The 27,332-nt window shown below is 42.2% G+C and overlaps 1 protein-coding gene across 1 annotated transcript; it reads left to right on the top strand.

Annotated features, from left to right (window-relative positions):
• The first annotated feature begins 820 nt into the window (after nt 1-820).
• Nucleotides 821-27,198, top strand: C8H2orf16 (chromosome 8 C2orf16 homolog). Its single transcript, XM_058667363.1, has 7 exons — nt 821-1,192; nt 6,796-6,838; nt 7,553-7,604; nt 7,769-7,864; nt 10,347-17,085; nt 18,277-18,772; nt 26,393-27,198. Exons 1-7 carry the CDS (start codon nt 1,046-1,048, stop codon nt 27,196-27,198), a joined length of 8,379 nt encoding a protein of 2,792 aa, XP_058523346.1. The 5' UTR covers nt 821-1,045.
• The last annotated feature ends 134 nt before the right edge of the window (nt 27,199-27,332 follow it).

The following is a 27,332-nucleotide window of genomic DNA, read 5'->3' as shown; positions in this document are numbered from 1 at the left end:
TTTCTCTTTTAAGAAGATTAAATGAGAGAAGGAGAGAGAGAGAGAGAGACAGAAAGAGAGAGAGAGAAAGAGATCTTCCATCCCTGGTTTACTCCCCAAATGGGCACAAAAGGCCAGAGCTGAGCTGATTCCAGCCAGGAACCAAGAGCTTCTTCAGGGTCTCCCACGTCGGTGCCAGGTCTCAAGTACTTGGGCCATCCTCCACTGCTTTCCCAGGTCTTAAGTAGGGACTTGGATGGTAAGTGGAACATCTGGGATACTTACTGGCATTCCATTTGGGATGCTGATGCCACATAGTGGAGGATTAGCCTGTTGAGCCAGGGTGCCAGCCCTCTTCTATTTTTAAGCTTTGCTTTTTACTGGAATGACAGATTTACACAGAGAAGGAGAGACAGAGAGAAAGATCTTCCAACTGGTCCATTCCCCAAACGGTCACAATGACTAGAGCTGAGATAATCCAAAGCCAGGAGCTAGGAGTCAGGAACCTCTTGCAGATCTCATGCAGGTGCAGGGTCCCAAGGCTTTGAACCATCCTCCACTACTTTCCCAGGCCACAAGCAGGGAGCTGGATGGGCAGTGGAGCAGACAGGACATGAGCTGGCGCCCATATGAGATGCTGGCACTTGAGGCAGAGGCTCAGTCAATTGAGTCATCATGCTTTTCCCGATCTTGTTTTCTAATTTGTGGTTTAGAACACAGGGTGACTAGCCCCAGAGAATATGTTTGTAGGGCAGAACAAGTTATTTGGAAGGTCACCTCCTCTGAAACCTTGCTTCTGTACTCTATTTCATGACAGGTTTCCAGCCCCAAATTGAGAAGAGTCATAAAGAACTCTTCTTTGCTCGGTGGATGTTAGAGCAGAACCCTCAGACACCCAGAAGTCAGAGCAGCAGACAGAACTCTGGATATGGCTCAGAGAAGAGACACAAGCAACATGCACATTGGCTGCAGCCTATCAGTCACACCTTGGAATGTCCATTGTGAGGTCACACAGAGTCATAGCCTTGAGCAGAAAACTCTTCAGCAGAGAGGGGCATGGGGTTGAATGATGGCGCCAATATGGGGGCTGGCCATCCCTTTGCCATCCTATCTCAGCCTTTCACTATTATCTGGTCTTCTTGCTTGTGGTGTTTTGGTGCTGTTTTTTAGTTATCAGCGTTCAAAGCAGGTGGCAGCCAAAACAGATTCAAAGGTATGTAACGCAACCTTCCCTTGTAACCCACTGCCCCCTGCACCTGAAATCATCAATATGTCTGCTCTTTGGGGTATGGGAAGGATGGAATCGGAGGGAGGGTGTGTGAGTATTGTATCAATACAGTACACATTAAAGAAAAATAAAACACTATACCCATTCTCTAGAAACTTGAAGAGTGAAGGAAGAAGAGACAGATATATACATAACTTTGAAGAAAGGAAGTATGATAGGAATTAATAGAGGTGGGCCTAGCACAATGGTTAGATTGGCTAATCCTCCCCCTGTAAGAGTGGAGTTTGGCCCAAAGTCTTGGGACTCCACATTCATGTGGTAGACCCAGAAGAAGCTGCTGACTCCTGTCTTTGGACCAGCTCAGCTCCAGTCAGTGTGGCTACTTGGGGAGTGACCAGCGAATGGAAATTATGTCTCTCTGTAGATCTGTTTTTCCAGTAAAAATAAACAAATATTTTTAAATAAAAGAGTTAATAGAGGCACAAAGATTGGTAAATTCATGGGAGGTTTTTTATTATTTTATTTTTTTATTGGAAAGCCAGATATACAGAGAGGAGGAGAGACAGAGAGGAAGATCTTCCGTCCACTGTTTCACTCCCCAAGTGACCACAACGGCCAATGCTCGCTGATCCGAAGCCAGGAACCTCTTCTGGGTCTCCCACGCGGGTGCAGGGTCCCAAAGCTCTGGGCCATTCTTGACTGCTTTTCCAGGCCACAAGCAGGGAGCTGGATGGAAAGTGGAGCTTCTGGGATTAGAACCGGCGCCCATAAGGGATTCCGGTGCATTCAAGGCGAGGACTTAAGCCGCTAGGCCATGCCACCGGGCCCACGTGATTCAATTTTATCTTCCCTTTAGAGTGAGCCAGTTATTCTGTCATTTAATAAGAAATTCTTTTCCCGTTGATATGGAAGGCCCTTTATGATATTGATAGCCATATTTTCATGAGTCCATAAGCTTTTCATTCTGTTCTATTGGTCTACTTGTTCCTGTTTTTATTTTTTATTTTTTAAAGATTTTAGAAGAATGTTAGATATACAGAGAGGAGCAGAGACAGAGAGGAAGATCTTCCATCCGATGATTCACTCCCCAAGTGACCACAACCGCCAGTACTGTGCTGATCCGAAGCCAGGAGCAGGAACCTCCTCCAGGTCTCCCAAACGAGTGCAGGGTCCCAAGACTTTGGGCCATCTTCGACTGCTTTCCCAGGCCACAAGCAGGGAGCTGGATGGGAAGTGGAGCTGCCAGGATTAGAACCGGCGCCCATATGGGATCCCAGGGAGTTCAAGGCGAGGACTTTTAGCTGTCAGGCCACCTCGCCGGGCCCCACCTAGAGTTTTGTAGTGTGTGTTAATGTTTTTACAACAAGTCTCTCTGGGGTCGGTTGTATGGTTTAACCAGCTAATCTTCCACATGCAAGCGCCATATGTGCCTTGTGGGTGCCAGTTCTGGTCCCAGCTGCTCCACTCCCCATCCAGCTCCCTGCTTATGGCCTGGGAAAGCAGTGGAGGATCCCCAAAACCTTGGGATTCTGCATGTATGTGGAGATCTGGAGGTGCCCCCAGGCTTCAGATTAGCTCAGCTCTGACTGTTAAAGTCATTTGGGGTAGGTAAACCAGCAGACAGAGGATCTTTTTCTCTGTCTCCCCTCTCTGTAAATCTGCTTTACCAATTAAAAAAAAAAGCAAGCTTTTATTTTAATCTTTTTTTTCAATATTGTCTTAACTATTAGCAGATCTTTATTTTCCCATATAATTTTAGGGATTAAGAAGGTCTTGAAGGGCCGGCATGATGGCTGAACAGGCTAATCCTCCGCCAGCATAAACATCCTATGTGAGAGCCATTTTGTGCCTCAGCTGCTCTACTTCCAGTCCAGCAGATGGAAGATCTTTCTCTATGTAACTTTGGCTTTCCAATAAAAAAATAAATGTCCAAGAGACAAAACGAAGAAGGTTTAGAAGCATTTCAACTGAAGTATAAATTGAGAATGCTTTAAAATATAATTTAATTTGGAAATAATGACATCTTTAAAATTCCTTTTTTAAAGAAAACATTTCATATGCGTATTTGTAATTGCTTATAGTCATTATTTTCTTACGTTGCTATAATTTTAAACATTTTACTTAGTTTTTAGCAAATTCGATGTGATTTGTAGATAAATTCTGAGAACATAGTAATATTCTTTCCCTCTCTCCTATCCTCCTCCTTGTTCCCTTCTCTCTGTTTTTAGCTTTTGAGATAACATATTTTAAATTTACATTGTAGTAAAAAGGTTTAATGCTTCACCAAATAACCGTTTTAACAATTAAAAGATAAAAATATCTTAGATTAGTGGGAATGCAGATAATGACTGAGAACAATAATTGAATAGAAAAATGATAATTTAAGCCACATATATTGAATTTTAAAGTAATCAAGGATCGTAAAAACTGTAATAATACAACATTCTTAACAATTGGTTTGACAAAGGTATTAAACTATCTTTCTAATTCTTTTTTTTTTTTTAAGATTTATTTTATTTTTATTACAAAGTCAGATATACTGAGAGGAGGAGAGATAGAGAGGAAGTGGAGCTGCTGGGATTAGAACCAGCGACCATATGGGATCAAGGCGAGGACCTTAGCCACTAGGCCATGCTGCCAAGCCCTCTAATTCTTAATTATCTCAACCGAAAGCCTTAGAATATCTTTCCATGTATTCACATCGCTTTCCATATGCTTTAGGGTTTGATAACCCTCTACATAAATTCTTATGTATTCTTGATTAACTTAATGCCTTGAAAATATATCAGTCTTCTTGCTATTGTAAAGGGGATAGTTTGTCATTTTAAATTATATTTTATGAGTTTTGTTGCAGTAGGAAAATGCTATTGATATTTTTTCATTGTATCCAAAGGGTGTGAAGGATTATTTTATTATTAAGTCTGTTGAAGAATGTCTTTTATTATCATCTTACATTGCTTTCATACTTACTGGTCCACTCAAATGGTTTATTTCTTTTGCCTCAGTTTTAGTATTTTTTCCCCCTAGGAATTAACCATTTTACCAAGTTTTTCACATTTATCACTACATAATTATTCAAGCTGTGTTTCTTTTTGCATTTCTCGTCTTTTAACTTTACAAGGAGATTGATATTCACTTCCACTTTTTGTCCTAAGACATTCAGGACCATTCACCTATTCAACAAAAAATTTTTAAAATTTATTTGGGGCAGGTATAGTGGCTTGGCATGCTATCTGTCACCTTCAAACACTGGCATCCCATGTGGGCACTTGTTCAAGTTCCGGCTGCTCTACTTCTGATCTAGCTCCCTGTTTGTGGCCTGGGAAAGCAGCAGAGAACAACTCAAGTCCTCAGCCCCTACACCTATGTGGGAGAGTCAGAGGAAGCTCTTCCTGGCTTCTAGTTTCAGGTTGGTTCAGCTCTATCTATTGCAGCCATTTGGGAAGTGGACCAGTGGATGGAAGATCTCTATCTCCTCTCTCTGTAAAAACTGTCTTTCAAATAAAAGCAAATAAATCTTTTTAAAAATTATTTGACACTCAGAATTAAAGATCAGAAAAGAAAAGAGCCAGGGAGACTCCTCCATCTGCTGAATAACTTTCCAAGTACCTCAGCTGAGGCTGAGCCAGGTTAAGGGCAGAAGCCAGAACCATGTGGGTGACAGGGGCCAAAGCACACATCTTTCACTGCCTTTTCCAGGCAGGGAGCTAGATTTGGAAATGAAGCAGCTGGGACAGGACCTGGTGGCCCAATGGGATTCTAGTGTAACAGGTGGTGGCTTTACCCACTGTACCAAAACACTGGCCTCCATGAGCATCCATTTTTACTCTTAGTTTGAGGATGCATGTCTACAGAAGATCTAAACCAAAACTCCAAACCAATGTGAGAATAGATTCAACAGTAAATTTCTCAGGCTCTTTTTTCTAGATCTCAAACTTAGTGTCTGATTGGCAGATTTTATTTTTTCTGGCCATATTTCCAATAAATGCATAACACTTTGGAAATCCTGGATTTTTCCTGAGGACTCAGTTCCAAATGATATTTTTAAAGACTTATTTATTTTTATTGGAAAGGAAAATTTACAGAGAAAAGGAGAGACAGAGAGAAAGATCTTCCATCTACTGATTTACTCCCCAAATGGCTGCAATGGCCAGAACTGAACCAATCCAAAGCCAGGAGGCAGGAGTTTTTTCTGCTGTCCCACATGAGGTGCATGGTCTCAGGGGTTTGCGCCATCCTCAACTGTTTTCCAAGGCCATAAGCAGGGAGCTGGATGGGCATTGGAGCAACTGGGACACGAACCAGTGCCCATAAGGGATCCTGACACTTGAAGGGAAGGATTATCTAATTGCGCCGGGCCCCCAAAAGGTTTTTCAAATGGATCTGGCCTTAGTTCTTACATTGTTTTAATCCAGTGCCTTTACTGACTGTCACTATAAATGACCTAGGCATTGAAGAATTATCTGACTTTCCATTCCTGTTTTTCAGTTTTCTCCTTATTTGGGGGCTACATGGATTTTCTTTACTCTCTTTTGAGAAACTAAATTCTGCATTTAGCCTTATTTTACTCCTCCACTTCAGGTGTTTCATGAGAGAGACTAATGCTTTAAAATTATTTAGGTCTGTGATAGGTCATTTTGAGATTTCTATCTATATGGAAAGATAATTTGTAAGCATACTAATTTACATTCAACATCAATTTTCCTATTGCTTTTTTGTTTTAACTAATAGTTCATTTTGGACACAAATTATCAAGTGATTTGTGATTAAGATGAAATCCATTAAAAATTGTCTAAAGGTAAAAGCTACCACTGCAGCTGTACTGAGGGTATATGGACTTACAGAGTCACAGACACATTCATTAAGTTTCCTCCAACTATTGTATGTATTGATGTATTCTTGGAGACTGATGTTGGGATTCAAAGAGAAGCAACAAATTTTAAATGGTAACAAATGTCAGGATGACCTTTAGAGGATCCAGAGCACCTTTGGGAAAACTAACTTCTGCTTGGGAAACTCTAATCCACAAAATAACATTTGAATTCCACAGTTAGGTATAATCTGGCTTCCAACTATCTTTTCTACCTAATTTCCCACAACCTAGTGAAAGAGCACCTGACAGTTACGACATGTTTATCATCTCTATGATGTTCCCATTTGCCTGGAATGCTCTTTGTTCACCCAGATATCTTCAGCTGATTCTCCAAACAACTGTAAAAACAGTTTCTTCAGTAATTCCGCCTAAGTAGTTAATAAGTGTCTTTTGTATTCCTCAACATTTATATTTCTGTTACAACCTTTGCCACATAGTATTTTAATTTATTCACTTAGCCAACTGCTTCCTAAATTCTTAGAATACAGGGGCATACTTCCCTTTGTAGTCTTTCATGCCACACAATTCCTAGAACTTAGTACGTATTCAATAAATGTTTCGTAAATGAGGTGGTGATTAATGATGTGGTTCCAGGTACCACCTCTATCAGTAGCTGATACATAAGATACAACAATATCTGATATGTATAAGATGCTGTCAATAAAACAATCAATCTAGCATATAACCTGATTTTATTCTTTTTGTGTTTTTCTAGACTTCAAAGCAGGATAAACTGAAAAAGGCACATAAACTCACAGGTCAGAAACAGCCCATCCTTATACTCTTTAGCTTTAGACTAGTGATAAGCCAACAGTGGATATGTGTTAAGACTCTAGCCTTAAAAAAAAGTGGACACAGATTGAGAAAGAAGTTGTAATATAACTGTGCGTTTTCCTCCTAGCAGCCTCATTTCCAAAGAGATGGAGACAGTTTAGTAACACTTCCTATGGTACCTTTCCTTATTCTGTTCCTTTTGTACAAAACCCAAACTATTGGGAAGGAAACTTGGTAAGACTGGAGATAGTAAAGGCTGACTATTAAGCATTTGGTGAGGGAAGTTTAAGTACCTTTGTTTGACCACCATAGATAGTGAGTGGATAGACTTCCTCAGAGGAAAGCATATATATTGAGTCTTCTACTTTTCCCATTCCAACTCCTTTCCTCAGGATTACCTCTGTTCTTCTCAAAGGCTGACATCCACTACCTGATGATGGCACCATAACACTGTATTTCATTTCTTTTCTTTTGTCTTGTCTTGTCTTGTCTTGTCTTTTCTTTTCTTTCCTTCCTCCCTTTGTTTCTTTCTTTTTTCAAAAAAACCTTGAGATCTGGGCTAAGTCTGAACCCTAATATGAATTAGCTTTATGCTCTTGAACATGACTTCATCTTTGTTTCTTATTTGCAACGTGAGGGGGTTGACCAGATAATGTCAATAGTCATGATGCTAATAGATTTTTCATTCCTATTCTCAGCTCAACAGTTGGAAGAAAACATGATGGGTTGGATCGAAGCTCACATGACATGGTAAGTAAATCTGTCTTCAGCTTATCCTACTGACAATCTATGCTAATTGTAAAAACTGTGAATACACTGTCTACTTTTCTTAGCCATCTTCTTTCTGAGTTAGATCTCTCTTCTTATTGGTATCCTTACTGATACTTAAATATTTCTATTTCTATTGCATCCAGTATTTCAGGATTCCCTGTGGGCTGGACCCAGGAATATATACTCTGGTCAATGGACAGAAGTCTTCAACAGATCTTCCAACACCTGGAAAATGCAAGGTCTGGAAATCTAGTTTCTTGGTGGAGTATTAAAAATTATAGAGATTTCAAGAGGGAGAAAGGGAGAATGTAAGGGAGAGATAGGGACAGCGAGGGAGTAACCGATGAAGATGTAGAAGGAGGGAAGGAGAAAAGAGAATTTGGCAGTGGGGAAAAGTTCTGGGTTCAAACTAGTGTAAAAGTTCTTTTTCTTTCTTTTCTTTCTCTCTCTTTCTCTCTCTCTCTTTCTCTTTCCTTTCCTTCCTTCCTCCCTCCCTTCCTTCCTTCCTTCCTTCCTTCCTTCCTTCCTTCCTTCCTTCCTCCTTCCTTCCTCCCTTCCTTCCTGATGTTTACATAGTCAATCAGGGTGGGAAGGGTCTAGGGTTAGGGAGAAGTGGATGTGATCATTGTTTTCAAGCTTTTCACTTCTTCTTCCCATTTCTGAGGGGAGAGGGAAGATGGGTAGGTCAAATCCAGCCTCCCAACCATCCCAGTACCCAAGGATGGAGAAAGGCTACCCAGTATCAACCCAGAGTCACAATGTGATGCATGCTCCGAAGGTTCTGCTCAGGTATATGTGATAATTCTGAAATGCTGTCGATCTCGCTGATCTATGGATGAGGAATCCCTTTCAACGTCCATTGGCTGACACAGTCTCTATTCACCCAGATGTTTGCTGTCATCATTTGGCTGGGTAGTTATCCACATATTCTGTTCTACATTCTCTACTATGGTACCAGATGTCCTCTGCAGGTCCCAATGAGCTACCATATCCTCCATGAGTACCATGGTGTGCACTCTATCCTCTACTCTTAGGAGGACCAGTTCTCTTAGGTGGGCTCATGGACCTGAGCCAGGCGATCTGGACAAACCTGAACTCCCCTCGACATACCTCTGGGGCTCTTGGATCTAGCACCTATAAAACAGGCAGGCCCATGGCCCTGAACCATGCAACCTTGAATCCACTGGACATCCCACCCCTGTGGCTCACAGTCCTGATACCCACATACTATGTATGTGGGCCCTAGGACCTTGGCTAGGAGACCTAGGACCCTTCCAGGTCCCCCACACCTAGGGCTCATGGATCCAGCACCCACTGTGCAGGTAAGGGTCATTTCTGAGGGAATGAAAACAGTCTTCCTCCTTTTGTTCTGGTACAGGGATTTATTTATTTTATTTATTTATTATTGAAATTGGAGAGAATGGAACCCAAACCAGCACTCTTGTGGGATGCTGGAATCACAGATTGTGCCTAAATCTGCTATGCCACAGTGCTGGCCCCTAGGAGGAATTTTTAAAAGTAATTGATAATGGGGAAAGCAACTTTTTTCTCTTTAAGATTTATTTTTTATTTTTATTTTTATTGGAAAGTCAGATATACAGAGAGGAGAAGAGACAGAGACAAAGATCTTCCATCTGTTGATTCACTCCCTAAGTGGCCACAATGGCCAGAGCTGCACCAATCTGAAGCCAGCAGCCAGGAGCCAGGAGCCTCATCCAGGTCTTTCACGTGGGTGCAGGATTCCAAGGCTTTGGACCATTCCTGACTGCCTTCCCAGGCCACAAGTAGGGAGCTGGAAGGGAAGTGGGGTGGCCAGGACATAAACTGGTGCCCATATGGGATCCCGGCACGTTCAAGGTGAGAACTTTAGCCGCTAGGCTACCGTGCCAGGCCTGGAAAGCAACATTTCAATTCCAGATCTCTCTCATGCCAAAAATATTTCTCCTTTGACATGGATGCTTTCCTGTGGTGCTGCATTGTGGCACAGTGAGTGAAAGCCACCATCTGTAACACAGTATCCCATATGAAATGCTCTCTAGATTCCAATCCTGGTACAGCTGCATTACTTTCAACCTAGCTCTCTGCTAATGTGCCTTTAAAAATAACAGAAGATATGGGGCCCGGCGGCATGGCCTAGCGGCTAAAGTCCTCTCCTTGAAAGCCCCGGGATCCCATATGGGCGCCGGTTCTAATCCCGGCAGCTCCACTTCCCATCCAGCTCCCTGCTTGTGGCCTGGGAAAGCAGTAGAGGACGGCCCAAAGCTTTGGGACCCTGCACCCGCGTGGGAGACCTGGAAGAGGTTCCTGGTTCCCGGCATCGGATTGGCGCGCACCGGCCCGTTGCGGCTCACTTGGGGAGTGAAACATCGGATGGAAGATCTTCCTCTCTGTCTCTCCTCCTCTCTGTATATCCGGCTTTCCAATAACAATAAAATCTTTAAAAAAAAAAAAATAAAAAATAACAGAAGATAGCCCAATAGCCCAAGTGCTTAGACCTCAGCCACCCACCTGGGAAACCTGGCTGGAGTCAAAGTTCCTGGCTTCAGCCTAGCCCAGTCCTGGACATCATGATCATTAGGGAAGTAAACAGTGGAAAAGAGGTCTCCTTTTGTTCTCCCTCCCTCTGTAACTGCTATTAAAATAAACAAATATATCATTTTAAAATGTTCACTCTCCTTTTGTTGCTTTAAAACAAATGGAAACTTTTCTTTTATTTCTTAGATCAAGTCTTATACAACTGGGTTTACAAGAACCCCCGGATATGATTTCTTCCACCACCTCCTCCATTCTTGTGGCTCAGGAGACTGTAGTACCCCCTTGTGACTGTAAGAAGGCAGAATGTTCCGCTGACCACAGCTTCTCCTCTGGATCATCAGCCAGTAACTCCAAACACTCCTGCCTTTCTGTCTTTTCTGAAGGAAAATCCTTGCAATTCCGGAGCAGTAAATTAACTCTCACCCCCCAAAAACCACTGTCGGTGTTCAAGAACAAGGGCACATCCCTGCCTCCTTTTCAGTCATCAGAATCTGAGAAATCAAACCTTCTGCAGAATTTGGCAACTCTTTCATCTTTACCATCTCAAAGTTCTTTGATCAGCTCTGTTTTAGAACCACTCAATCTCTGCAAACAAGAAAAAACAAAAGATGCAAGGAGCAAGAGATATTCCACATCAGACAATGGGCCAAATTCTATTTCCAAGAAGACACAAATCCCCGCAGAGACTCCAATCAGGCTCCCTTCTTTGGTTAAGGGGGAGCTAGAAGGACATATGTCTTGGAAGGTTTGTACTTTGCAGAAACAAATAGTGCCTCAGCCTGTGAAGGAATCATGGGCAATACTGAATTATTTAACTGAAGTACAAGGAGTTCCTAAAACAGATAAAATCCAAACCCAGTTATCTATGCCCACTGTTCAAAACACTGAACAAAATACCAATAATAAATCCCCAGACCTTTCATCATCATTTCAGCTTCATGTGAACATTGGAGTGGAATCCAGATTAAATAGGACAGAAACAAAAATTTCACAATCCTTTATCTCAGGGAAGCAGTCACAACCTGGGGATGGCCCCCAAATTCTGGAATCCAAGACTTCATTTATGTCAGTGGGCACTCAATCTTCTAGAAGTCTAGGAGTGAATATAATTGAAGAGGAAACCACAATATTAAAGGACCCAAAACAAATGCTGGGACTTAGTATAGAGCAGAGAATTATAGATCTTACAGAAAAAAGGATACAGCAACATAAAGCACAAGTGACTAATGTGGAGTCAACTCCAAAGTTACCATATCGAGCCACAGATAGCCTAAAGGTAACTCCATTGGCATTGCTTAAGGTTATGAATTCAATGGGGATGGTTTCAGAATCATCACATCCAGAAGTGATGGAATCAGATCAAATTGTGAAACCAACAGAAGCCATGGAGATGGTGAACATAACCCCAAAACCACTAAATCGAGCCATTGAATCAGTGGCAAAGGTAACCTCAAGTCCTCAGCACCATGTTATTGAATCAGAGAGTAAGGTCCCAGGAACATGGAATCAAGTCACAGATAATGTGAAGGTAACTCCTTTAGCATTGCTTCAAGTCATGGGATCTATGGGGATGATTAACAAACCACATCCACGTGTCACAGAGACAGTAGAAATGATTCCAGGGACACTACTTCATCAAGTTCTAGAGTCAGATAAGATGGACACATGGTTGGACCACCAAGCCATAAAACCAGAACAGATGAGTACAAGGCTACCATATAAAGTCACGGAAACTATCAAAATAACTCCAGGACCACAACATAAAGTCACAAAATCTGTGAGCTTGACCTCAGGGTCACAAAGTCAAGCAAGTGAACAAGTGAAGATGATTCCAGGGCCACCTATAAATCAGAACAAAAAATTGTTGGATATGATTTCAACATCACATGAAGTCAATGATTGCAAAGTAACTCCAGTGGCATTATTGAAAGCTATGGATGTCATGGGGCTAACTGCATTAGCACAGACACATGCTGTAGGAGCTAGAGATTTGACTCCATTTTCACAGCCTCAAATTGAAAATCTGACTCCAAGCCCAACTCAGCCAGATAGTTTAACTTGTTCCTCTAGCTCTCCTACTTCTGTTGCCCCAGTAGGAGTTGCAGAATCTGGGGCAAGGATAATTTTAACACAATCAGATCCACGCATACATTCTTTAAATACAACCCCAATGGCACTGTGGGCACCCAAGGAAATGATTACAGCACCACAATCACAAGTTTTAGAATCTCATGATTTGACCCTGATACCAATATCTCAAGTCAAAGAATCTAAGGCATTGACTCCCTGGTTACAGAATAAAGGACTAGACTCTGTGGAGGAGAGTCTACAACCACAACACCAAGCCGCTGAGTCTGCAGCATCAGTCCCAGAACCTCATCAGGTCATAGACTCTTCCAGATTGATCCCACAGCATCAAATACTTAAGTACTCAGAAGGGAGTCCAACATTAAGCCCTAAGGTTGCAGAAAATATAGAGTTGACCTCTAACACATGGCTACACATGGGAAAGCTTGTACAGTTGAATGATTCACAGCACCAAATAATAGAGTCTGTAGGAATAATCCCCAGGTCACCAGGTCAAGGAACAGAATCTGTAGAAATGAAACAAAAATCACCACATCAAGTCACAGAATCCCCAACACTGACTAACACATCTCTGCTTCAAGATGCGAACTATACAGAAGTAAAACCAATGCCACAGCTTAAGGTTATGGATGATATGAAGCTATCCCTAGAACTGAAAACCGTAAAATCTAAGAATCTGGCCCTGCAACCAAAATTTTCAAGTATAAAATTTACAGACATAACTACAGGTTTAGACTCACAAATGCTAAAATGTAAACAGATGATCCCAACTGTGGATTCTATAGATTTAGCTCCAGTTCCTAAACAGGAAAGTGCAAAATTGGAGGAATTAGCCATCACACTACAGCTACACAGTGGAAAATGTGAACAGACCACCCCAAGGTCTCCATCTCAAGGTGTGAAATCTATCCAACTGACCCTAGGACCACAGCTGCAAACTGTAAAATCTGCTGAGTCAGCCTCAGCACCACAGCTGCAGAACAGAACATCTACAGACTTGACCACTAGCTCACAGATTCAAGGTATGAAATACGATAATTTGTCTCAATCACCAGAGTTTCAAGATCTAAATGCTATGGAGTTGGCTCTGACACCACTGTTGAAAGACAGAAAATCTGTAGCCCCAATACCAAGCTTACAAAATATCAGATTAGAGAAGAAAGTTCCAGGACCATTGCTTGAAGATGTGAAAATTCCTGAACTGGGAGAATACAGCAGGGTAATTCCTGCAACACAGGTGCAAGAGATGAAACATAAGGAATTGATCTCAGGGATAAACTTTCAAGCAGTCAAATCTGAAGACATTAATTCAAAACCATTTAATCAAGCCACAGGACTTGAAGGACTGAGGCCTCACAGTTCAGAAAAATTACAAATGGCCTCAGAGCCAGAATATCAAGGGACAAAAGCAAACTTGACCACTGACCCTTGCCACCTAGTGAAAGAATCAATTGGTCAATTACCTTTAGGAATTACCCCAAGGCCATTAAGTCAAACTTCAGGATCTATGAAGATGACCTCAGTGTCACTCCAAGATACTGTTGACAAAACACCCCAACTTGTAAAAGCAATGGGGGAAACTCTAGAGTCACAACATGAAACAAAAGAATCTCTGGATTTGAATCCAGAATTAGAGATACAGAGTGTAAGATTAGAGGTGTTGACCCCAGAGCCACAGTCCCAGGATATTATTGTTCATCTGAAAGTAGAACCATGTTCAAAAGCTACCAAGTTGTCAGAGATAACCCTCCAGTCAGAATATGATGACAACGAAACTGTGAGAATGGCATTACCTGAAGTTGATAACCTGGTGGCCATTCCAGAGCCACCATATTCAGAAATAGGATCTCTGGAGTTAGCTCTAGGACCAGGGATGGGATATGGGAAATCAGAATCACCACAGCAAAATTGGCAGCCAAAGAAAATAATCTCTGAGTCATCCCCATTTATGGTGGGATCTAAAAAGTTATTTACAGAACCAAGATCACATGCTATGGACGTGGCCCAAGGGGCACAGCAGCTGGGAATAAAGTCCACGCAACTGGATCCTGAGGCACAATCACAAGATGAAAAATATGTCAATGTAATCCAACAGTCAACTATAGGAGTGGTAGAATCTGAGGACCTGATACTACAGTCAGCACAGCAAAGAAAGTTGTTGGAGGAATTGACTAAGGGAGCACAGTTCCAAAATCTAAGCCTACAGCAGGCAAATATCCAATCTTACGAATTAACCCTGGGGCCACAGTTGCAAAGTGTCAGATTTTCAAAGTTTCCTCCAGAGTCACTTTTAAAAGGAGAAAAACCTTTTGATTTAGTATCGGGGCCCACCCATTATGACATGAAATCTGATGAACTGATCTCAGATTCCTCAATGCTAGAAAGCAAAGTGTCAGGACCAAGGCAACAAAGTACCAGAATTGAACAACTGATTCCAGAGCCACAATGTGAAGGTATGAATTTTGTGGAACTAAGCCCAGGACCATGCTTGCAAGACATCAAATTTTCTGACTTGACTTCAGGACCAAAGCTTCAAGGTGTCAAGTTTGGGGAGGACACCCCACGATCAAGAGTTTATGGTGGGAATTCTGTGGAGGCAACTCCAGAATTAGGACTGCATGATTCCAAATTTGTAAAGATATCTCCAAACATTCACATGAAACAGGTGGGACTTAACTCAGGGCCATGCCTACAAGATGTCAAATTTTTTGATTTGACACCAGAAATTCAGCCTCAAGGTATGAAATCATCTGAATTAAACTCAGGGCCACAGCTCCAATGTGTAAAATTTTCAGACTTGACTTCAGAGCCAGAGAAGCAAGGAGTAACATCTGCTCAATTAACTCCAAGACCAGAGAGGCAAGGGATTAAATCAGAATCGTTAGAACCAGAATTACTGTTACGGGGTATAAAACTTGTAATGGCGAACCAAATGCCAAACTCTGAAGGTAAAATGTCTTGTGAATTAACCTCAGAGGCACGGAAACCGGGTATAGAATCTTTGGTGTTGGTTCCTGGACCACAGTTGCCAAAGCTAAGCTATTCTGAGTTTACCAGAAGACAAAAGTTACAAGAATCTAAATTGATCCAGGGATCAAAGATGAAAGTTGTAAAACTTGTGGAGCAGACCCTGGTCTCAAATCTTCAAGGTTTAAAATCTAAGCAGTTTCCTTCAGAGTTGCAATCAGCAGATAAGAAATCTGTGATGTTAAACCAAGGACATTATTTAGGAGGTATAAAATCTATGCAGTTAAAACCAAAACCAAAGTTGGGAAATGTCAACTCTGTGATGTTAACCTCAGCGACAGAGGCAGGAGGTGTGAAACCTGGGGAACTAATTGTGGACTCAAACCTTCAAGGTTTAAAACCCAAGATGCTAACATCAGGATTACAGTTTGGGGGTCTGAAATCTGTGCCCTTAACTGCAGGGCCTAATGTGGAAAGCACAAAATCTAAGGAGAAAACCCCAAGGCCACAGCTAGAAGGTTTGAAATCTGTGGAGATAATCCTAGGACCAGACATAGATGTCAAATCTGTAGAAACCACTCTTGATTGCCAACATGAAGATGTTAAATCTATGGAGTTGACCCCAAGTTCAAAAATTCTAGATTTTAAAACTATGGAGTTGGTCCCACATACACAATTGCAAGATGCAAAAGCTATGGAATTAAAACTTGGGCCAAAGATGCCAAGTGAAGATTCTGCAGCGTTTGTACCAGAATTGCTTCAAAGTGTGAAACTTCCAGTGCAAGCCATGAAGTCTAAGGAATTGATTTCAGAGTCACAAATGCAAGATATGAAATGTGTGGAGAATACTCCAAGTTTAAAGCTCCAAAGTTCAAAACCTATCAAGGAGATTCCAGATCCACAGCTGCAAAGTAAAAAATCTGTGAAAATTCACCCAAGGCCAAGGAGGCGGATAATAAAGTCTGTGGATGTGACCACAAGACAAGGGTTTCAAGGAGCAAACTCCATGGGTTTAAACCTAACACAACCATTTCAATGGAGGACACCTATTGATTTAACTCCTGGTACTGAACAGCATAGTCAGATATCTGTAAACACACCAGAGCGGACATGTGTGGATTTAGAACAATTGAACACAGGGTCTGAGTCAGAAGGGATAGTACCTTCAGAGTTAATTCCAAAGCCACAATCTAAAGATGTAAAATCTACAGACCTCGACAATGCACAGCAGTGGGAAAATGCTAAATTACTGGAATTGGCTGAAGAGTTTGAATGTGAATCAGAGTTACAAAGTTTGAAATCTCCTAAGTTGACCCTGGGACTACAGTTGCACCAAGTGAAACCTATAGTATTAATTTCAGAGCCACAGCTTACAGGTGTGAAAACTGTGGAATTAAATGAAGAACCACAGACTAGACGTATGAAATCTATACAGTGGATACCAAGGCCTGGGTTACAGGATGTAAAACCTGTAAGACCACATATTCGATCACAATCTCTAGATGTCAAATGTGCAGAGTTTAAACCTTTCATGAAGATGGGAAGTGTTAAGTCATCTGAACTGATTGACGGACCCAAATTTCCAGATGTAAAACCTACTGAGATGTCTCCAGGATCAGAGCTGCAAAAAGATAAACTGCTGTTAACCTCAGAGCCACAGCTTCAAAGTACAGAAACTGTGGAGTTAAGCCAGTTTGGAAGTATGAAATCTATTCAGTGGATACCAGCACCTGAGTTCCAGGGTATGAAATATATAGGATTAAATCTTGGATCACAATCTCTAGATATCAAATCTGCAAATTTGAAGTACTCGACACAGTTGGAAAGTGTGAAGTCCTCTGGATTGACTGTGCAGTCCAAACTTCAAGATGTAAAATCTGCGGAGTGTAATTGTGAACCACAATTGCAATGTGTAAAAATCCCAGAGTTGTGCTCACCATCAGAGCTGCAAAAAGGGAAACATTTGGCATCAATTTCAGAGCCACAGCTTCGATGTATGAAAACTGGGGAGTTAAACCAAGGGCTACAACTTGGAAGTATGGAATCCACTCAGTGGCTTTCAAAACCTGAGTTCCAGGGTATTAAATCTACAGGGTTAAATGTTAGGTCACAATCTCTAGATGTCAAACATGCAGATTTGAAGCATTTAATACAGTTGGAAAATATGAAGGCATCTAAGCTAACTGTGGGACCCAAATTTCAATGTGCAAAATCTATGAAGTGTAATTGTGGACCAAAACTGCAGTGTGTAAAAATCCCAGAGTTCCAAAAAAGGAAAATTGTAGCATCAATTTCAGAACCACAGCTTCAATGTACAGAAACTGGGGAATTAAACCAAAGGACACAGCTTAGAAATATAAAAGCTATCCAGAAGGTGCTAGGATCAGGGTTCCTAGTTACAAAAACTATGCTAAATCTTAGCTCAGAATCTCAAAATCTCAGAACTGAAGAACTGAAATCCTCAATACAGTTGACAGATGTGAAGTCACCTGAGTTGACTCCTCCAAGACCAACGCTCCAAAGTACACAACCTTTGGCATCATTCTGGGATCATCAGCCTCAAGGATTCAAAATAATTGATTTAAAACCTAGACTGCAGTTGAAAAACATGAAATCATGTGACCCAACTTCAAGATCAAAGTTTTGTAATATAAAATCTATGAAGCTTAAGTCTGGGCTGCCTTTGCAAGATGGAACATCTCCTGAGTTGACTTCAGGACCAAAACTACAAGAAATGAAATCTTTAGAGTCATGCCCTGGAACACAACTTCAGAATATGAAGTCTTTAGTGTTTACACAAGGGCCAAAGATTCCAGGGGTGAAATGTGGGATGTTAAGCCAAGAGTCACAATTACAAAGTGATAAAACTGTAGAATTGAACTGCCCAGTACAGCTGGAAGGTATAAGAGCACTTGATTTGCCTCTTCAAACAAAACTGCAAGATATGAAATCTGAGAAATTCAACTCTGGGCTCCAGCAACAAGATGTGAGATCTTTTAAATTGACACCTGAGAAAAAGTGTCAGGATATAAAATTTACTGAGATAAGCCCTCTCTCACAGCTGAAAAGTATACCATTTCCTGATTTCATCATGGGGACCAAGATTCAAGATGTCACATCTACAGACCCCAAACCTGGGCCACTGTTGCAAGATATGAAATCTTCTGAGTCAATGCCAAGTATAAAGCTTCAAGAAATGAAACTGACAAACTTTACTTCAGGTCCACAGTTGGAAGATGTGAAATCATCTAGGTTGGTCAAGGGTATAGAGCTTCAGGATAAAAAATATGTGGGTTTCTGTTCTGGACCACGATTACAAACTGTGAAATCTTCTCAACCGACCCCAGGGGGAAAGGTTCAAGGTGTGAATTTGGTAGAATTCAAATTTAGGCCAAAGTTACAAGGTGATTTGACTCTGAAGGAGAAGTTTTCAGATGTGAAATCTGTAAAGCTGAACTCAAGTCTACAGTTGCAATTTGGGAACTCTGAGCAGATCACGGATATGAAGTTTCAGAACATAAAACCTATGGATTTCAGTTCTGGAACATACTGTAAAGGTATGGAATCTTCTAAGGTTATGCTAACAACAAAACCGCAAGGTATGAAATCAGAAGACTTCAACTCTGAACCTCAGATACAAAGTAAAAATTTTGAGTTTATTCAAGGGACAAAGCTTCAAGATGTGAAATCTGTATATGGCCCAACGTTACAAACTGAAGTATCTTCAGAGTTAATGCCTGAAACAAAACTTCAAGGTCAGGAATGTGTGGAATTCAGCTCAGGCCCACAGTTGCAAGATGTGAAATATTCTAAGTTGATTCCTGGAGCAAAGATTCAAGATGTAAAATCTATGGAGTTCAGTTCTGGACCATCCTTGCAAAGTGTGAAATCTTCTGCAGTGATCCCAGGGTCAGAGTTTCAAACATCAAACCCTCTGGGATTCCTACTTGGGCCACTGTGGCAAAATGTGAAATCTTTAGCACTGACTCTAAGTAAGGTACAAAACAAGAAATGTTTGGAGTCTGACTCAGATCTACAATCACCAGAGATGAAATCTATGTGGACACTGGACAGTCACCCTCAACAAGGAATGAAATCTATGTCATTAAACCCCGGGGCAAAGTTGCAATGCATCAAATCTGAGTCAACCGATCTTCCAAAAATGGACTCCACCAAAGTCAAACATAACACAGAATTGCCAGTTGCAAAACTCTTTGAGTTGCCCTTGGAATCAAAGATTCATTGCAGACTACCTTCTAAATTCAATGCTAGAAAACAGCAACAAGATGAGAAATCTCAGGAATTTAGTCAATGGCCAGAGTTTCACAGTGAAAAACTTATGGTGTTTAATCGAGGGCCACATTTACAACAAATGAAATCTTCTGAATTATGCAAAGGAACAAGGCTTCAAGATATGAAATCTATGGAATTCAATCCTGAGGAACAATTTCAAAAATTGAAATCTGAGTCTTACCTGGGAACACAACTACAAGGTATGGGGTCTTTAGAGTTTAATCCTGGACCAAAGTTTCAAGGGATAAAGTCTGAATTGTGCAAAAAGACACAGCTTCCTGATCAATCTCTGGAATTTAGACATAAGACTAGATTGCAAGGGAAGAAATTGTCTGGACTAAATCTAGGGCCACAGATTCATTGTGATTTTATGACTTTCAACACAGGCTCACATTTACAAGATGTAAAGTCTTTTGAGCTGAATCCTAGGTCAGATCAAGAAATAAAACCCGAAGTGTTTTGCCTTGAACCGCATTTGCAAGATGTGAATTCTGCTGCATCCATCCCAGTGCCACAATGTCACTCCACTGGGGGCAACCCTGGATCCTATTTGCAAGATGTTAATAATTCTGCATCCATTCCAGGACTAAAGCTTCAGCGCATTAAATCAAGTGGGTGCATGCCAGGGCCACCTATTCAAGATCTGAGTTCTTCTGCCTGTACTCCAGGGTCACACAATCAGTGTGGCAACTCTACTGGGTGCAACTCTAGATCATGTTTTCAAGGCATGAGTTCTTCAGAACGCAGTCCAGGGTCACAAAGTCAGTGTGGCAACTCTAGTGGATGCCACCCAGAACCATGCTTGCAATACATGAATTCTTCAGCATGCAGTCCAGTGTCACAACATCAGTGTGGCAACTCTAGTGGGTGCCACCCAGAACCATGCTTGCAATACATGAATTCTTCAGCATGCAGTCCAGGGTCACAAAAGCAGTGTGGCAACTCTAGTGGGTGCCATCCTGAATCACATTTGCAATGCATGAATTCTTCAGCACGCAGCCCAGAACCACAACATCAGTGTGGCAACTCTAGTGGGTGCCACCCAGAACCATGCTTGCAATGCATGAATTCTTCAGCATGCAGTCCAGGGCCACAACATCAATGTGGCAACTCTAGTGGGTGCCAACCTGGACCATGTTTGCAAAGCATGAATTCTTCAGCACACAGTCCAAGGCTACAAAATCAGAGTGTAAATTCTACTAGATGCAATTTTAGACTACATCTGCAAGGTGTGAAATGTTCTGAATTAAATTCACATTTGAAACTTCAAGATATGGAATCTTCTGAATTGAATTCAAAGACAGAAACTCAAAAGGAGATACCGTTGGTAATCAGCCCCAGGCCACATTCGCCAGATTTGAAATCTAAACAGACTCAAGAATCAAAGTTTCTATATGTGGCACCTGTGGAATGCAACTCTGGGTCACCAAAGCAGTATATGAGTTCTTCTGAGTTGAATCAAGGGCCAAAATCACAGTGGGTAAATTCTATGGGCTGCAAACTTGAGTCATACCTGCAAAGTGTAAATTCTTTGGAACTGACTTCAGGGACAAAATGTCAAAGAATGAGATCTTCTGAGTTACATCCAGGGTCAGAACTTCAAGGAATAGAATCAGTTAGGTTCAACTCTGTGCAACATTCACAAGATGTAAAACATTTATTGACTCCAAAGACAAAGTCTGAAGGTATAATTCCAATGGAGTTTAATTGTGGTCAGTGGCAGCAAGAAAATAACTGTTCTGAGTCAAATTCAGAGTCAGAACTTCAATGTATAAATTCTATACAGCTTAATCCAAGTCGACAAATACAAGGGATGAACACCTCTGAATTGAACCCTGGATTAGGATCTCAAGATAAAAAATCTATTCTGTTCAGTTCTGAACCACACTTACAAGGTGTGAGACCCTCTGAGTTAACTCTGGGGACAAAGTTTCAAGGAGTCCAATTTTTACAGAACCACCTTGAGTCACAGCAGCAAGTTACTCAACCTATGTATGCTTTGGGTCCTCGATTAAATGTGAAATCTGTGCTATTTTTATCGGAGCCACTGCTTGAAGAAACAAAGCCTAAAGAGATGAAGAAACATCCATTACTTTGTGGTGAAGATTCTGTGAAACTGATTTCAGGTTCTAAGCTACAGGACTTAAATTGTGAACTGTTTATACTAAAGCCATATTTTAACAAAGTCAAGTCTATGGAGTTATACACAGAATCACAAACTCCAGGTATGAATTCTGAGGAGATGCCTTCACACCTCAAGCAGCATAGTGCAGGATCCATGGTGTTTGTGCCCAAGCCATGTTTTCAAGATATGAAATCAATGGAGTTGAAACTAAGGCCACAGCCTCAAGATGTGAATTCTAAGAGGCTAATTTCTTGTATCAGTGAGAAATCTGCAATGTTTGTATCAAAACCACAGTCTCAAGACGTGAAGTCCAACCAATGGTCACAATCTCAAAATATGAATCCTTCAGGGTTGACTTCATGCCTCAGGTCACAAGGTATTAAATCTGTGATTTTGGCACCAAACACATGTCTTCAAAATGTAAAACCCATAGAGCTGAGACAAGGTTCCCAGCAGCAAGATATGAATTACCAAGAATTGATTTCAAGACAACAAGGTGTTAAAGAAGAGGCCATGGCACCACAGCCAACTAGGAAGTTCCTACCAGGACCAATATTGAGTAGTGTTAAATTCTCAGATGTGTCTGTAGGATCACAGCAACAGGGTATGAAATCTTCAGAGTGTACTCCAGAGCCAAAGTTACAAAATATAAAGCATGTAAAGTTGTCTTCAGTGTCTCTGCAACAAACTGCTTTGCAATTAGCACAGCCACAAATTCAAGGACCGAAATCTGAGGAGCAAACTCCAAGAGAAAATTGTCACATCACAGAATCCTCTAAAATAATTCCTAAACCACAAAGTCAGTTGACCTCAAAGCCAACAGGTAAAGCCACAGAATCTTCAGGGATGCCTCTAAATCTTCAAGTATCAGAATTTACTGATCTAAATCTAATGCTAAGAGATCAAAGTTCAAAATCCTTAGACTTAACTCCAGGAAAAAGCTACGAAATTCCAGACACTCTGGCATTGTTATCTCAATCATGTCCTCCAGTTAAAGATTCGGAGCAGTTTTATATAACGCCACTGCAGCACATTGTGGAATCTGAAAGAATAACTCCAGAATGCAAACATCATACCCCAGAAGTTATGGGGTTGACTTCTAAAGCAAGATTGCAAGGGAAAGAATTCCTTGTAATGGCTCCAAAATCAATAAATCAAGACACTGGATATGCACAGAGATCTCCTGTGAGGACAGATCTCCTGTCCTGTCCTCGAGCTTCTGAACCTGTTGGAATTGGAGTAACCTCAGGGAAAAGATGGCAAAAGGAAGAATCTGTAGTATTGATTCCAAAGTCATTACATCATATCCCAGATTCTGCTTCACGGATGACACCAGAACTAGGAAATCATGCCGTTACATCTGAAGAGCTGACTACTGAGACAGGACTGCAAATGGAGGGACTGAAAGAACTCTTTTCAAAGTCACAATATTATTTGGGATCTCCAGGGCTAACAGTAGAGTTAGGAGATCAAGTCCCAGAATTGCTAAGTATGACCTCTAAGCAGCAGCTGCAAATGAAGGAACCTTTAGAGTTGCCCCCAATGCAAGAAAATCAAGGTATGGGACATGCAGAATCTATAGCGCTCATATTTGACACATGCCAGCAAGGAGAGGCATCAATGAGGCTAAGACAGACACAGAATCAATGTATGAAACATTCAGCACCACAGGACAAAATAAAATTTGTGAAAATTAGTCCAAATCCACTATATCAAGTCACAGAATCTGCAAGAACACAGCATGTTGTTCAGTCAGTAGGAATAATACCAGCCACTACCCCCAAAATTGTTGTATCCAAGAAAGTGACTCCTGGCGGACCAGTTCAAGCTGTAAAATCCGTGACAACACCTGAGCCTACCTTGCAAATGGCAGAACATGTTGAATTAACCTCAAAGCTTCAAGATGAGAGAACTTCAGAGTTTACCTCAAGCCTATGGTTGCAAAACATGAAGTCTAAGAAATTAATCACAGAACCAACACACCAAATTTTGGAAACAATGAAGTTGACAGGGTCTCAAATAGTGAAGTCTGTATTAACCCCAAAACCATCACTTCAAATTGTGAAATCTGAGAAATTAGAGCCAAGATCAACTCCTCAGTTTGTAGAACCAATAGGAGTGACCCTAAGGCCAGGGCTTGAAGTAATAGATTGTTTGGGTGTACTCCCAAGGCAACGTTTTCAAGAACGGGTAAAATCTAAAGAAGCAACTCTACAGTCAACTATTCAAGTGAAACCTGAAGATCTAACCTCACAGCAAGCATTTCCATTTAAGAAGCTTAAAATAATGACTCAAGAACAAAGGCTTCAGACTGTAAAACCTATAGGAATCAAAACTGAGTATCCTAAAGTAATTGAATCCAAATATTTAGATGGGCAGGGGTGTCAGAACAGTGGTGCTGAGGAGTCAGAGAAACGGGTACAAACAGGGGATTATTTCAGTAGTTTCCCACACAGCTCTTCAACATCACTAATTTCAAACTCTGTTAGAACATCTGAATTAGGAAGCTTTCAACAATCTGGGATGCTAGATGTGCAGACAGTTTTGGATATAAAAAACTTTGGGACAGATATTTTGCAGTCTAAAGAGTCCTGTACAGACCCTTCTGTAATACAGTCTCCGATACTCCCCTGGGTCCTGCATAATCAGCCCTTGGCTAGTTCAGTGGAAACTCCATTCCCTGAGATCCCAGCAGAGGATGTCATATCTCAGGAGAGAACTACAAGGAGTCAACTAAAGGAGTTTGAGAACCAATTCCAGATTATCTTCCGACACCCTCCACAGAGCTGGAGGTCACCACCTAGGAATTTTCAGGCAAGATTAGGGGCTCACCGAGGCCCTATCTCGTCTTTGCTGGGCAGACAACAGAATGTCTGGGAAAATCATGTCAGCATGCAGCGACTACCTAGAAAATATCTCTCCACTATGCTAATGCTAGGAAATGTCTTGGGGACTACTATGGAAAAGAAGCTCCATTCTCGAACATCTTCAGCAGAAAGAATCACTAAAGATATCTGCCAATCTGTTCAGAAATTATTTGGGATTCCAGCTGAACTGATGGAATTTTCTCAGAGTCTGTTAGAGAAAGGTCCTGGTACTATTTCTCAGTCTTCAATGGTCAAAAACTACATTCAGAGACACACTTTATGTCCTAGTAATGAGAAAAAAATGGCCTTACGGATGTGGACACGTAGTTCCACATATTCTATAATACAGCAATACTCTGGGACTAGATTTGGAATAAAGAAAACCTCCTCAAGGCTCAGAGGTCTATCCCAGGACGTCATTCAGCACATGCCTATGTCATGTGCAGAGGGCCATCCTCCTGAAACAGTCAAGTCGGAGTCTTCCCTCATGACATTTTATCGAAGGGAAGACCCTGTTCCTATGGAAGAGAGTGAGAACTCACAGAGTGACTCCCAGACGAGGACTTTTGAGTCTCAACACTTTTTAAAGCCAACTTCTCCTCATCAGGCCAAGAGTGACGTCTCAGAACAGTTTCAGTTGCTACAAGATCTGCAGCTAAAAATAGCAGCAAAACTCCTGAGGAGTCAAATACCTCCCAATGTACCTCCACCTCTGGCTTCAGGTCTGGTCCTAAAATACCCTATTTGTCTACAGTGTGGCCGATGTTTAGGATTTAATTGCTGTCATAAATTACATACCACCTTTGGGCCTTATCTGCTTATCTATCCACAAATCCACCTTGTAAGCACCCCTGAAGGCCATGGCGAGATTCGGTTGCATCTTGGCTTTAGGTTGCGAACTGGGAAAAAATCCCAAGTCTCAAAGTATGGTGGGAGAGAAAAACCTGTGTCACATAAGAAAGCTGTATCACCACCCCAAAGGAAAGGCAAAATCTTTACTAAAACTTCTAAGAGTTCTGCTCTCACAACAGATTTTCAATCTGGATCTTCCCAGTCTCCTTCTCCTGTACAAGTCCACATCAGGCGAAGGCAGTGTGGCAGTCCTGAGCTATTAAGCAAGAGAAAAGTTGGAGAGTCTGAGGACTATGAATTCACTCAAATTCAGTCTCTATCAGACAGTGACTCTGAAAGCAATCAGGATGAAAAATGGGTTAAAGTGAGTACCACAAAGAGCTCCATTTCAAAGCACCCAAAGAAAAGACTCATCAAGAGACGTAGAGTACAGAACACAAGATTGCACACAAACAGTAGAACCACAATAGAAAGTTCCTATACAGAATCACCAACCCCTTCAAGGAGGAAGAGGATTGCAAGCGTTCATACAAGTACTGCTTCTTTAAAAAGACAATCTAAGAAATCTTCCCAACCCAAGTTCATACAATTGCTTTTTCAGGGCCTAAAACAGGCATGCCAAACAGCACATCGAATTATAGGTTTTGTTGGACAGAAGCCTGAGGACAGGATAATGGCAGATAGTTTGCCGTCAAGTAAAACCCACCATGCGAAACAAAAAGCCAGGGGAGGTAACAAAAGTGACAGGATGCCTGTTGGCAAGCAGAGCCCTAAAAGCACAGACACTAAGCAGGAGTACATACTGGCAGGGGTAACAGATCAATGCAATTCACCTCTAGGGCCAACACGAGAGAGCTCTTTCCGATCCAGCCCTCTCCCAATGCCCCAGCCCATAGTTCCCCAATTAGACATTGTTCTGGAGACTACCTCAGTCCCACCACAACCTTTGGATGCAGTTCAAAATGACAATAATAGCAGAACCGAGAGGAGATTCTGCAGGAATGAAATCAGCCGGGGATCTAAGGACTTGTCCCAAACAGGAACCAGAGCTCAGGCTCGAGGGAGAATCCCATCTACTCATCCCACGAACAGAAGCTCGCCCTGGGATGAGAAACTCACCCACAAGGAGCGAAGCCACCGCGGCTCCGGTAGAGAGAGAGTGTCCCGGAATTCCTCCGAGAGGAACTGGCAGAGTCTCTCTGACAAGAGCCAACACTTTCCCTCTGAGAGGAGCCAGTGCAGTCCCTCGGAGAGAACCCTTCGCAGTCTCTCGGAGAGGAACCACCGCAGTCGCTGTCGACGAAACCACCGCAGCCCCTCCGAGAGGACCCTGCAAAGTCTCTCGGAAAGGGGCCATCACAGTCCCTTGGAGGGGAGACGAGGCGCTGCCGCTGAGAAGAGACGTCCCCGAGAAGGGCTCCATCGGAGCCGCTTCACGGAGTGGAGCCCGCGCTGTCCCTCAGAGAGGAGCCACCTCAGTTCCTCAGAGAGGAGACACCGCAGTCCCTCGGAGCCCAGCCTCAGCAGTCCGGCCTCTGAGAGGAGGAGAAACTGCAGCTGCGCGGGGAGGACCCGGCCCGGCGCCTGCGAGAGAGGCTACCACAGTCCCCGCTCGGAGCGGAGCCGGCACAGCCATTCGGAGAGGAGCTGGTACAGTCACTCCGAGAGGAGCCAAAGCTGCCCCACTGAGAAAGTCCCCCATAGTCCTCCCAAAGAGAGGCTCCAACACAGTTCACCTAAGCGGAGGCCCAGGCACGGGGTATCGAAAGATGTCAGGAGTTGCTCCAATACGCCTCCAAGAAACCACACCAAAAAACCTCAAAGCAGAGAAAGTTTGGAGGCCTGAAGCATGGAGATGGGGAGAGATGGACCCTGTTATTCATGGTCTCAAGTTCCACTCACCCGCCCTTTCCTGTTCCCATTCCTGCACCCTCAGCATGGAGGGCTCCTACTCTCTCTGCCTGGTGTGGAGGGAAGGCA

The sequence above is a fragment of the Ochotona princeps genome, chromosome 8, assembly GCF_030435755.1.
Source record: "Ochotona princeps isolate mOchPri1 chromosome 8, mOchPri1.hap1, whole genome shotgun sequence".
Lineage (NCBI taxonomy): Eukaryota > Metazoa > Chordata > Mammalia > Lagomorpha > Ochotonidae > Ochotona > Ochotona princeps.
This window is presented reverse-complemented; position numbering and strand designations above follow the sequence as displayed.

Excerpts from the sequence above, each read along its gene's own strand:
- C8H2orf16 (XM_058667363.1), top strand. The coding sequence starts at position 1,046 with ATGATGGCGCCAATATGGGGGCTGGCCATCCCTTTGCCATCCTATCTC. Across the intron at positions 6,839-7,552 it reads AAAGGCACATAAACTCACAG|CTCAACAGTTGGAAGAAAAC; the intron begins GTCAGAAACAGC and ends TCCTATTCTCAG. Across the intron at positions 17,086-18,276 it reads TGCAGTCCAAACTTCAAGAT|CTGAAAAGTATACCATTTCC; the intron begins GTAAAATCTGCG and ends CCTCTCTCACAG.